Source organism: Rutidosis leptorrhynchoides, chromosome 11 (genome assembly GCF_046630445.1).
Source record: "Rutidosis leptorrhynchoides isolate AG116_Rl617_1_P2 chromosome 11, CSIRO_AGI_Rlap_v1, whole genome shotgun sequence".
Taxonomy (NCBI): Eukaryota; Viridiplantae; Streptophyta; class Magnoliopsida; order Asterales; family Asteraceae; genus Rutidosis; species Rutidosis leptorrhynchoides.
Genome location: NC_092343.1, coordinates 316,055,593 through 316,069,990, shown reverse-complemented (window position 1 = coordinate 316,069,990; position 14,398 = coordinate 316,055,593). Strand labels below are relative to the sequence as shown.

The window sequence follows — 14,398 nt, the reverse complement described above, 5'->3', positions numbered from 1 at the left end:
TTCACAGTTTGCCTTCGGAGATTGACTTAGCGACCCCACGATCTCTGCATTGTGATCTAGGTCTGCGCAGACGTTGTCCAGAGGAAAAACATGCAATTGACAATCTACTCTTTTATGAGTATTGACCATGTACTGGTATATGTAGCCGCTAGCCGAAAGTATGTATCGTCAATGATAATTGTGAACAACTGAAATAGTTACTGTTTACAAGGGTATTGATATATTATATAACCATAACAATCATAAGTGTTCATCAAAAGTTTAGTTTATCCATTTTTTTTTATAAATTTTACACTTTTATTCTTTTTTCTTTTTTTATTCGAAAAATTTCAATTCTTTACACAACTTTTTTTCTCTCTTTTTTTGTGTTCGAAATCTTTCATTTCTTTACACAACTTTTTCTCTTTCTTTTTTGTGTTCAATTTATCAGAGTTTATTAAAACTCGTCTCCACTTTAATACTCAACCCCACCATCTCGCACTGCGAGTTTAAATCTTCGTCATAGACAAATATGGTCTAGAAGTTGTAGGTGGTTGGTAACTTTCTAAATTTCTGAGTGCTTGCTTAACAATTAATAACAGCATCAAATCAACACGTAGTTTCACGTTAAGTCAATTGAATACGGAGTATATTGTTATCTTCAGACTTTACATACAAAGATAACCACTAGCATAAAATTAATATGTGTCATCTAATTAGCTACCCGTTAATAAAGTATATTATATGACATATTGACAGTAACAAACTTGCAATCGTACTTTTAGGTTACGCATATACCACAAAAACAATATCATCTTATTTTCATTTTTTTTGTGGTGGTTTTAATTTAATGTAGACTACTAGCACGTTATTTGTTCAAAACATCCATCGACCACGTACAATGACTAATCAAATGATCATTATTCATCCAAAGTTTCTTCAGTTGTGACAGATTGTCGCCTTCAATGAAATTAAAATCATCTCATATTCTATTTTAGCTTGCTTTTCATAAAGAAAATTTTATTTAACTCATTATGAGTAGTCGTGTTCTCTCACAATTGAAACATTGTCTCAAGATTTACTTTATAAAAGATATCAAATATATTGATGTGTATTTTTTGTGTATTCCATAGGCCAAAATGCCTCAATATATATACAGAGTATGGTTATCTATTCCTAGCTAATATCCCTATATTTTGAGAGTAGATAATATGAGATACATTCAAATCTATTTTCCAATAATAAGCTATCTGATTATATAACAAAATATGCCGTGGTTTGACTCTATTACTCCCCCGCAGTTGAAGCGTTCGGTTTCCGAATGCACAAACTGGAACGGAAGTCTTCAAAGAGAACACGAGGAAGACCCTTAGTAAAAATATCAGCGATCTGGAAAGTAGTAGGGACGTGAAGAATGCGTACTTGACCCTTAGAGACCTTTTCACGGACAAAATGAATATCGAACAATGTTCACGTGAAGAATGTGCTTTGTGCGTTGGTGTTGAACCGGGTTACCTGATAAGTATATTGCACTAACATTGTCACAGAACACAAGTGTAGGCGTGTGGATAGGACATGAAAGCTAGAATAATAGATTGCGTAGCTAGCAAGATTCAGCGACCACATTAGCTACCCCCGGTATTCAGCTTCTGCACTTGAACGAGAAACAGTGGGCAGGACCAAGATATCAAGTTGTCACCCAAATATACGCAATAGCCCGATGTTGAACGTCGTGTATCGGGGAAGCCAGCCCAGTCTGCGTCAGTGTATGATATAATCTTAGTCGAGTTAGACTTCGAAATATGCAGCCCAAGTGAGATAGTTCCTTGAACATAGCAAATGTTACGTTTTAGTGCAAGCATGTGAGAGTCACGAGGAGCATGCATGTGTAGACAAACTTGCTGAACTGCATATGCTATATCTGATCTGGTAAACGTAAGGTATTGAAGCGCACCCGTAAGACTTCTATAAAAGGTAGGATCGGGATAGAGACTACCTTCGGACTTACTTTGCTTACCATGGGTGTCAACATGTGTTGCAGCCGGGTTACATGAGACCATGCCCGCTCGTTGAATTATATCATTGGCATAATCCGATTGGTTTAAAAACAAACCATCAGAAGTGCGTGACACGAATTTACCAAGAAAGGCACTAAGTGGACCTAAATCCTTCATAGCAAACTCATGAGCAAGTTTGGACATAAGAACATCACGAAGAGCATATGAAGAGGTCACCAAAATAATATCATCTACGTAAAGTAACAAGTACGCAACATTCGGACCGTTGTTGTAGAAAAGCAGGGAGTGGTCACATTTGCTATGAAAAAAACCAAGATTATAAACAAAATCCGTGAAACGTAGGTACCATGAACGGGAAGCCTGTTTCAAAACATATAAAGATCGTTTGAGTAAACATACATGATTAGGTTGAGACAAATCCTTAAATCCCATCGGTTGATGCATGTAAACAGTTTCATTCAACGTGTCATGTAAAAAAGCATTCTTGACATCTCATTGGTGGATAGGCCAAGATTTAGAAACGGCTAAGGTAAGAACGGTACGTATAGTAGCCGGTTTAACCACCGGGCTATAAGTCTCATGACAATCGATACCAACATGTTGTACACACCCATCACCTACAAGACGAGCTTTGTATCGCTCAAAAGTACCATCCGATCTCGTCTTATGAAGAAAAATCCACATAGATCAAATAATATGCATATTAGGTTGACGAAGGACTAGTTCCCACGTCTTATTAGCCATCAAAGCTTGGTATTCATCAGTTATGGCACAACGCCAATTTATATCGGCAAGAGCAAGTTTGGGATTGGAAGGGATAGGGGAGAGGGTTGATGAAACAGAAAGATTAAAGGGAACTTTCAGCTTAAATGTGCCGTTCATGGAACGAGTTATGATTGTGCGTGAAGGAGGAGCAGTAGTGGTATGAGAATCAGTTTGAGAGGGGGCTGATGGTCGATCGTTTGGTGGTGGATCAGAGATAGTTTGTGGTATCGTAGGTGGACCAGAGGAGTTGGGTGGCCCAATAGTGGTATTTGGGGAGGATGGGCTGCTTGAAGGTGGACTTGTCGAGTGTGTTGGATTATTGGGTCTGTAGAAGGCCCATATTGGTACAATGAAGGGAATAAAAAAGATGGGTAAATTGGATTTGTTAGAAATTGATGCGGTGGGTTTCGTATGAGTATTCATAATATCAATGGTGCGATAACCATCACTCAAGTCAGCAATTAACTGTAAGACCATATTCTGATCTTTAATATCACCTCCTACGCTTGATCGACGAGGTTCTTCAATTCTTGACAATAAGATGACATGTTTGGGAATTTTTCTAGTCGAACAGTGGAGAATTGATGATGGAGATGAATCGCCCTAGATTGTTCATTATCTTGAAATATGCTTTTTACCCGATCTCATGTGTGTTGTGCTATTAGGTCAGATTTCATGATGGTGAGAAGAAGTTTAGTAGACACGGTGCTATAGATCTACTGAGTAACGATAGCATCGAGGCATGACCAGGATTCGGTTTGGGTAGGAGGAGTGGTGGCACTGATATCGGCTAAAAAGTCACGTTTTTACCCCGGTATTAAGGCCCAAAAACAAAAAAGATTCGAACTTTATCGGCAAAATACCCACTTCGTCGGTTAGAATTGAAGAAGAATTAATTACGAAGACGGTGCAAAAAGAATCAAGAGAATCGGACTAAAACGAAGATTCTAGAGCAAAAACGGTGAAAGACAAGAAATGAAGTTACGATCCAGGGAACCAGGCAAGCCAAACGGCCTGCCAAACGGCCTGCCTAGCTCAGAAACAGCCTGCCAAATGGCCCAAGTAAACGGCCCAAGCAAACGGCTTGGTCTGCCAAACGGCCCCTGCAAACGGCCTGCTAGCCGTTTGCAGGGAAAACTTAGGTTTATTTAAAGGACATTTGTCATTCATTTTCAACACACACTTCAGTTCACTTCTTTCTCTCTATTGTGCAATATTAGTCATACTTTCAAGGTCTTCGACTCCGTGCGGGAAATCTAGTTCCCGGAGAAGAACGCCGAAGATTGTATTAGGAGCGGTCTGGAGTCTTGAAGTTGTCACTTTTGTATTCAGAACTCGTTTAATCTACTGGTTCTTCTATCCCCTTGTCTTTATATAATGTCTTCCATTATTATGCTTTGTGATATTGTTGCCATTATTAGCGAGTAGTTATCTTTAGTGTATGTTATGACGTAATCAGTTATAATACTGAAACTATATTATGGTTTGTGTATGTTGTCAAAATGATTTCCGATTATGCTTTGAACTCAATCGCTTTTTCAACTAATAGAACGTAGTTATTTGCTCTGTTATTGGGAAGTCGCGAACCGCGATTCAGAGTACACTATCTGTGTCACCCCTTGGTAAGAGAAGTCTATCGGATACAACGTGATTTTGACTGAGGCACACCGGTTGTAGTAAGTCCACCGAGCCTTGGATTACGACTGAGGACTCTTTCGTAGTGAAACATCTAACTAGGCCCCTAGTACATTGTCGGTCCTAGACCATGCTAGTGTAGCCACCAAGAATATAAACTTCGTACGTGCATGCTGAAGCACAACGGTTGTTGTAAGCTGTACCTCTACTAAGTAAGGCCATGGAACACGGTTAGTGTTGACTAGTACACGTCACCATAACGCGGTCTCAAGCATTGCACCCCGCTTGAGGGATTCTTAGTTAATTAAGGAGTTGTTTGTTCGAACACATAAAGGATTGGACCGTTAGGATAACCAAACGTATTCATGGAAGTCAGCTTGACTTGGCCATGGTGTTCTTTATGGTTGAACTCCTTTAGGGGCCGGACTATCTTTTAAACCAATCAGTAACGAAAGCATCGAGGCACATCGCGTCTCTTGGATATGGAAAACCATGTATACTATCATACTTAAGAAAGTTTAGACCATTTCGGAATGTTAATACGTCACCCAACCGAGTCGCTCAATTGGATGAGCCGTCTGAACGTGTATGCCTGTAGTCAGATTGCACGGGCGTCGGGGGTAAGGGACGTTGATGTCTATTCAGAATCTTCAAGCCTATCGCATTACCCAGTGACATGTCTTATGACAAGGGCGTTTAGAACTAGTATAGTAAATACAAGGTCACTGCTTATCCATGAGCCAGCATTCTGTAATACCGGCAAAGTAACTGATGAAATCATAACATGCACTTGTTTTAGCCTTATTTGAATTACAAATTTTATCGTACTTTACTTTACTTTATCTAGAAAACCCAAAATTTAGGTAATCAACCACTACTCCTGCACCATAGAATTATCTTAAGGAGTAGTATGATTTAGGCCCCGCTAAATATAAATTTAAACCTAATATCCCCTTTTGATAGTCAGAGCTGACGTGTTGCGACGTGACGACACCGCACAAATAAAACCGTTCGTTTTGGCCATATCAGGCACCTTGGGTCGTTGATGGACCAGTTTTCATCTCAAAGATGATAGGTATGAAATTCTTGATGTTATTAACGGTGATAGCATGGTGAATTATGTTGGTGTCTGTCATTTGTGTTTGAGATGTTTGATTGCAATGATTAGAAATAGAAGAAAGAACTGTGATCGGCAATGAAGGAGAAGGAGGATCACTAGCCTGATACCATAAAAGATATCAAATATATCGATGTGCATTTTCTGTGTATTCCATCGGCCAAAATGCCTCAATATATATACAGAGTATGGTTATCTATTCCTAGCTAATATCCCTATATTTTGGGAGTAGATTATATGAGATACATTCAAATCTATTTTCCAATAATAAGCTATCTAAATATATAACAAAATATGTCGTGGTTTGACTCTATTACTTTATTTTTATATCTTTTTTGCAAAACTCAAAAGATCGAAGATCATATTATAATGTTGATGATGATGGAAAATCGGGTTTCTCTCTTGGTGAATTTACTTCATTTCATGGAACTAAACTCTTACATGCAACTTGCATTCCGCTTCATCCATTCCCATTTTAAAAAGTCCGAATGTGTTAAGCATGTAGTCATTGTGATTAAAGGTTTGTTGCGAATAAAATCATCACAAACGCTACTAATATGCCTACAATCATTTTAAAGGAAAGCTTCTGATTATTAGATTATGAATTAGGTTGGCCCACGTAGGATTATGGATTGGGCACGTTAGCATTTTTAGGGTTTACAATGTTAACGCTATAAATATTGTATCAATAATAAAGAATAAATACTCTTTTTTTGCAGCGTCGTAAATGATTGTTATTGCCAATAAAAGTTGTCTGCCCAAGTCATAGAGCAAGCCAACCATCTCCATTTAGCTGAGCGATTACCGCCTTTATGGGTGTCCATGAGGTCTCGAGTTCGAGTGTCACCAGGGGATTTCATAATGCAATTTGCTTTGCAGTTGATTATGAAGTCCTCTAGAGGCTTCGCTGTCTGAGCTTATACCGTGACAGTTGTTCAGGGTGTGTTTCCCCAAGGGTGACTATACGCAGAGTCTGTCATATGGTAGTTGTTCGGTGGAACATCCTTGACACGTGGAACGGATATGATCAGGTGGTGAGAACTCTTTGGTAGTCTCCCGTCAGTGACTCTAGTCTCACTGTTAAAAAAATTCATAAACCAAGCCACGATGTACAAAAAAAAAAGTTCCAGAAAGAGGACACAATCAAGCAATATGAAATTATGTCAGCGAATATCAGTTTGCTCTATGCAACAAGTTAGAGAAAAAGTTGTTCTTTTATGTATTCCATTAGTGTTTGTTTTTTTCCTGAACTTTCATGATTTCCCTTTCGAACAGCGGGAGGGTATTAGAGTAAAAATTAAGTTGACCAAAGTTCGATTGTGAACTTGAACTCGTTAGTGTTTTTAGGGTTTATATCGTTATTGCTACAAATGTATCAATAATAACGTAATTCTTATGGGATTTTTATTGCTCATAAAGTTGCTAGTAGAGTCGTTATTTTTGATATAAAAGAAACCTTATTTTATATGCTTGTAAGAATTTATCTATTATCTAATTTTGTACAACACAATAACAACAATATCTAATTTTACTACGCATGATGATATGGTGTAAAAAGACGTTTGTCTACATGACAATAAACAGACCCGTTTATCCAACTTATGTTATATAAACGTGTTGGGCTTATAATTCAATAGCCGGAGTGATCCTAATATCATGTAATCACTTTCATAATCGAGTATTTCGACCCACTTAGTCTCGGATAACACAAAATCAAGATTGGGATAAGACTAGGATGAAAATCGTTTTGGCTAATGTTCCACACAATTGTAAAAAGCAAATATGCAAGTTTGAATATTGAAAGTATGTTAGAAATGGCAAATTTCTGAAACTTTTCTTGAATAGTGAAGGTGTATATTTATAATGGGTCAAAATATGCAATGAAGTGTGGCAACCTTTTAAAATTAGTTATGATTAAAAGACACGTCCCTTTGCTATGGACATGTTTGAAAGGGTGCATTAGAACACTAATAAACCACTCAAACATGTCCCAAAACGTCTAGGTACATTATGCCAACAATTGTTAAACGTTGCAAAACGTTTGGGAAATGTTGCACCATTTCTGCATAACCAGCTTCGTGGTGCGGCGCACCACATAAGAGGTGCAGCGCGCTTCCCTTCATTTCAGCCATGCGCACCTAGTGAGGAATGCGGCTGTAACGACCCTACTTTTTCCGTTATCTTTTCCGTTAAATAATTAACTTTCGTTATTTGATATCTTTCCCATGTCATTTCTATATGATTAAATATATTCTAATAATTTAAATAATATTCCAATGTTATTTATTAAATGAAACTGTGTATTTATGTGTTATTACGTTCTAGCATATCACGGTTATAATTCGATAAATAGTCTCGGTTTCCAAACCAACGATCATATTTTTGTGATTTCCAAATCCGAATTATTTTATACGACATTTCAATGTCATATGAGTTAATAAAATATTCTTATATGTTATTTCTTGAGATTTTATTCTTCTCGCATATTTAATCGCGGTAACGTTATATTTATCGGATTGCGCTCGTTTAATCTTCGGGCCAATTTCAATTCGGTCGAATCCCTCATGGGTGGCCCATGGTTTCTCCTTTTTCCTTTTAAAATGTATTTAGCTCATTATATGATTTAAATAATTAGATAAATATAATTATTGATAAGATTTGGTTTTAAAAAAAATAAAAACAAATAATACTCCCCCATAGAGTCGGCCGAAAATTTTAAGGGGTTTAAACCCACAAAATATTTTCCCTACTTATTTGATATTATCCTAATCCTTATCACATTCTAAAACCTAAAATAAAAATACACATCTTTTCTCTCCCTCTTTTTATTTGTTCGGGACTCAACCCACACCCTCATCATCATCTAAAATCATCATCATCAATTATCTTCATCTTCGTTCAACTTTTTGTGTATTCATGTTTCTCTCGCAATTCTCTATGTTTCTCTTTTTAAATTATTATCATTTATATGTTATTATGCATGATTATTAGTTACTAGTGCTTGGAAATTGTTGTGGTGATGTTTGGATAATTAAATCATGATAAAAAATCGTACTTTTCGGCTTTGTAAATATTGGACAGACCTTTAAACAGTAATTTCGGGGATCCGTGTCACGTGTTTTTAACATGGATTTGTAGCTCATTGAATTCCTTTCATTGACTAGTGCAATTTTCGTGTAAGATTCGTGTTAAACGGATGAACGGACCAAAAGTTGTGAACGATTAAAGTTTTGATAAAATTTATAATATAATTATTATTTTCAGCTTCTATGCCCTCGAAAATAGTGCCATTTCTGGGCTGATTTAATGGGAACATGATGTCGGGATCGATGTTTAGACTCAAAAGTATATAAGATTCATCAAAATCCGTTGAACGGTTAAAAAGTTATATGATCAATTTAAATTTGGTAATAAATATAAATTTTATAAAAAATTACAGCTAGTTGACCTCGGGATTTGTGCCTGATTTGAGCTGTTCTTTACTTGATCAATTGTCGGGATTGTCGTTTAGGCGAAAAATTATATAAGGCTCGTTAAAATCTGAAGTATGGTTAACAAGATACGAATTTATGAAATCGTTACATGAAAACTTGTGTTATAAAAAATACTTAGGTTAAAATACTAATTCATAATATAACTAAAAATGCTTAGGTTATAAAAACAAATATTTTTATTTAATACTTGTGATATTTATTTATTAAATCATTTAATTAATACTTATATTATGATTTAATTATTACTATAATCAAACTTAGGATATAAATTAATATAATTATTGTTAATAAACACTTATATTAATAATAATTAATTAATACTTATCATATAAATTGATTATTATTTAAATTAATAATATATTTTGTAAGTAACTAGAGGGGGGTGAATAGTTACTTAATACGTTTTTAACACTTTTTCGATTGATTACCAAATTCGATTTTACTTTGATCAACCAACTCAACTCAAACTTGATGTGTGTAGTGTATATGTTCAAAATGATCAATGAAGTAATGTAAAGAACATAGACATAAGGATTTATAGTGGTTCGGGTGGATGTTAACTAATCCACCTTAATCCACTCCCCGATTACACTAATCGGGATTTTTTGCTTCACTAAGCACTTTTCTCCAAACCAGGTGGAGATCCGATTTACAAGTCTTCAACTTCTTTGGTAGACAACAAACCTAATCTTTCTATCCCTTTGAAAGATTAACTCCAACCTAGATCAACTTGTCTTCACCTTGGACAAGTATTAATCTCCAAATAAGATTAATCAACTTCCTAAGTCCCTTTAAGGAAGTGGATCACTAAGCTAGCCTATGCTTCTACTAATTGAAGTTACAAGACTTACACATTTTGCAATGATGATCCTACCACAATACTAGGACATACATTACATTAAGTAAACTCACAAGATAAATGATTTTGATTAGTAAGTTTACAACAACCCAATTCTATATTTATAAGATCATAGAATCTTCTCTTGCTTGATCATATTTGAGTAGTAATTTATGCACTTGTGATCACTGGAGATAAGCCTTTGAAATATGTAAGAGGGTCAGCTTCAAATGCTCTTAAATGTTTTCCTTTTACAGTGAGATTCAAAAAATAGCCGTTGACACACGGTTTCCTGCACGGTCGACCGTGGTGCGACCGTGCGTGCTCCAGTCCAAATTAGGTATCGGTTGTATAGCCGTTTGACTCAAATTTGAACACCATATTTTGGCACATTTACTCCTTCTAGCATCTACAAAAGAAACCAAACATCCTATACAAGTACTATATGCATTAAGTGTGTGAGATTTGGTCTTAATGCATGAAAGTGACTAATTGAAAGGACCCGTTCATATACATTATAAACGATTCACAATAGTTGATTACATCGCGAGGTATTTGACCTCTATATGATACATTTTACAAACATTGCATTCATTTTTAAAAGACAAACTTTCTTTACAACGAAAGTTGACCGCATGCACACCATTTGATAATACATCCAACTATAATTGACATAATAATAATCTTGATGAACTCAATGACTCGAATGCAACGTCTTTCAAAATATGCCATGAATGACTCCAAGTAATATCCTTAAAATGAGCTAATGCACAGCGGAAGATTTCTTTAATACCTGAGAATAAACATGCTTTAAAGTGTCAACCAAAAGGTTGGTGAGTTCATAGGTTTATCATAACAATCATTTTAATATATAAATAGACCACAATATTTCCGTTTATAAATATATGTACACTCACAAGTGTATAAAAGTATTCTATAAGTTGTAGGCACCCGATAACAAGCCTTAACGTTCATGTTTTACCCTCTGAAGTACACCAGATCAGGTGTGTTTAAAATAACCTCGAAGTACTAAAGCATCCCATAGTCAGGATGGGGTTTGTCAGGCCTAATAGATCTATCTTTAGGATTCGCGCCTACCGTACATAGACAAGTAGTTTAATGTTACCAAGCTAAGGGTATATTTCTAGTTTAAACCCACGTAGAATTAATTTTAGTACTTGTGTCTATTTCGTAAAACATTTATAAAAACAGCGCATGTATTCTCAGTCCCAAAAATATATATATAAAAGGGAGCAAATGAAACTCACCATACTGTATTTCGTAGTAAAAATACATATAACGTCATTTAATAAGTGCAAGGTTGGCCTCGGATTCACGAACCTATATTAAATATATATATATTTATATGTTGGTCAATATTTGTCTAACAATTTTTGGTCAAGTCATAGTGTACCACAATCCTAATGCTCGAGACTAATATGCAAAAGTCAACAAAAGTCAACTTGACCCAAAATGACTTCTAAAATTTATACGTGTTTATTATATAACTTAACTATAGTCATTTTATATATTTAAATATATTTATTAGATTTTATAATAATAAAAGTCATTTATTAATAAAAATTTATATTAACGTTTATATATGATAAAATATACTTTTATATATCTTAAGTAGTAAAATTTATAAAGTTCACTTAATATCGTAAAACTATAGTGGTAAGTATTATTAATGTAATTATATTACGCGTGGTGAAAAATATCTTTGTATCCCCTATTTATTTGATAAAATAATATTGATCATAATAATAATAAGTAAAAGTTGTATTATTTTGTAATAATAATTATTATTATTCTATAAAAAAATAACAATATTTATATTTATTAAAAATGGTATTATGATAAAATGATAATACTAACATAATAGTAATAATGATATTTTATAATAACAATGATATTTCTATTAAAATAATAACGATGATAGTAATAATAATCATTTTAATAATAATACTAAAATTCAGTTGACTATAACTTCTAATCCGTTCATTAAAACCATTCGATATCTAAATGAAAAGTTCTTAATTTTTCGCTAGCTTTCCAATGACATGCATATCATATACCCTATCTCAGTAGCATATGTATCTAATTCAGGATTCAACAAACCTATCTAAGGACAATATCGAATGTACAAGCATGCATAATCCTATATACTCGAGCACTAGTCAGGGATACACTATTGATATATAAAAGTTAAGTTATGAGTGCTCACGTATCAATATTGAGATTCAATATTGCAGAAAAGTACGTAGACGCAACGGAGATGATAAACACTAGATTGACCTCACGAGCATACCCATGAACCATACCCATCACCTCCATAGCTATAACCCATAATTTCCTTAGCTTCAACTCATTCTAAAAAACTATTTTGAAATCACTCGGACATCACTCCGTCGTAATATTTTATGTATACTAATAATATCTTGAAATAATACAGAGCAAATATATATATATATATATATATATATATATATATATATATATATATATATATATATATATATATATATATATATATATATATGTAAATCGATTGAGAGAGTTTAGAGAAATATATTTTCAAGTTTCTATGAAATAATGAAACCTATTGAATTCTATTTATAATAGATTTTTGAATTATTAAAGTGAATTATTAAAATATGAATTATTAAAGTGAATTATTAAAGTATGAATTATTAAAATGAATTATTAAAGTATGAATTATTAAAGTATGAATTATTAAAGTGAATTATTAAAGTGAATTATTAAAGTATGAATTATTAAAGTGAATTATTAAAGTATAAATTGTTAAAGTGAATTATTAAAGTTAAAGTAAAGTAAAAGTAAAGTAAAGGTAAAGTTAAAGTATAGTAAAAGTATAAAAACTATGTATGTATAACACGCGTATAAATATATATAATATTAATTTAAATCGTTATATATATTTAATGAAATAAAATATAAATATCGTTATATTTATTATACTGGTTAAGTAATGAGTTATCAAAAGTGATTCTAGATATTTATAAAAGTTATATACGTTTTAATAATAAAGTTATTTTTAAACTGAAAACGTTTTTGTACATTTGAAAATAGATTAATAGAATATTATGGAAACCAATTCTCCACTAGCTTTTGTCTAACTTTCGTAAATGACACTATTTATTTTTATTTATAAATAGCTTTACAAATTATTTCGAATATCGTTAAGAGGAATAGATTTTCTCAAATCATAGTGGACATCTCAACAGAGACTTGTAATCATAATTCAATGTTTCTGATAATTCAATCATTTAATATATATATATTTTTTAATTTCATCGATAATCATATTGAAACAAATACATTCATATAAATCATTATACGTTTAAATACTTTGTTGACATTTTCAATTTATAACATATACACATATACATACATATTCATAAATGTTCATTTAATGGTTCGTGAATCATTGGAATTTGGTCGAGGTTTAAATGAATGTATAAACAAAGTTTAAAATCCTTGAGATTTAACTTAGCAAACATTGCTTATCGTGTCAGAATAATATAAAGATAAAGTTTAAATTTAGTCGGAAATTTCCGGGTCATCGCAGTACCTACCCGTTAAAGAAATTTCGTCCCCGAAATTTGATAGAGGTTGTTATGGCTAACAATGAGAATGTTATTATGACGTAACGATTATGAAGTTTTATCATGTCTAAGAAGTATGGATAAAATAATTCGATTACTCAAAGCGTATGAGGGAAGTTATCGTAAATGAAGGAAATACGATTATAGTGATTCGTCATATCTTTTGACATCATCACATCTGATCTCCGAATTTAAAGAAAATCTTTGTAATCTATGTTGGATTTGATGCTTCGGTGATTAAGGAGATTATGATTCTCTTTGAATTAATACGATAATCCATCTTGATTTCTCTGTCGGGTATTTCACTATAAATCCACCTCCTTCGTTTCCATACAACTCACACCTTCTATTCTTTCTCCCCCAACTCATATTTTAAAGTATTTGTCAATATGCTTCATCCAGTACTGATTCTCGATATACTCCTCACTTTCATATCTGTCGTTCTTCTTTTTCATCTGCCTCCGAAAGAATCTATTTACTTCTACTATACTCTCGGTTTTATAGTGTTTTTAGTTCTTCCGTGTCTTTATATTGCTATATGCATCGATATATACGGTTTATAATTTTTGGGTGGTTGTTGGATTTTATATCTTCCCTTATATTTCAAAGCCCCTGCTTTTTTCTTCTATAATCATTGACATCCACAGTTAATGCTCCCTTCTATTTGCTGCGATTTATACTCCAATTTCTATTTTGGAGTTTTGTCCTATCGTTTCTTCTTCTTGCGATTAATCAAAGTTTGTAATGGTCCAGTATTCGCAGATATGAATTTCAGAATGAACATAGTTAATGTTCTAAGAAGGAAATGGTAATGGCACGATCTTGATTTGTTAATTTACCAGAATACCCTGAAAAGACCGAATCATCAAGAAAATATATTCTTGATATTTTTAGAGATTAAATAGAATACAAGAGTCGTGTAA

At 33.5% G+C, this 14,398-nt stretch overlaps 1 protein-coding gene across 1 annotated transcript; it reads right to left on the bottom strand.

Annotated features, from left to right (window-relative positions):
* Window positions 1-1,604: 1,604 nt before the first annotated feature.
* Window positions 1,605-2,429, bottom strand: LOC139875675 (uncharacterized mitochondrial protein AtMg00810-like). The gene has a single exon (XM_071862989.1). It carries the CDS (start codon window positions 2,427-2,429, stop codon window positions 1,605-1,607), a length of 825 nt encoding a protein of 274 aa, XP_071719090.1.
* Between the last annotated feature and the right edge of the window lie 11,969 nt (window positions 2,430-14,398).

Coding starts and splice junctions, on each gene's coding strand:
- LOC139875675 (XM_071862989.1), bottom strand. CDS start 2,429: ATGGGATTTAAGGATTTGTCTCAACCTAATCATGTATGTTTACTCAAA.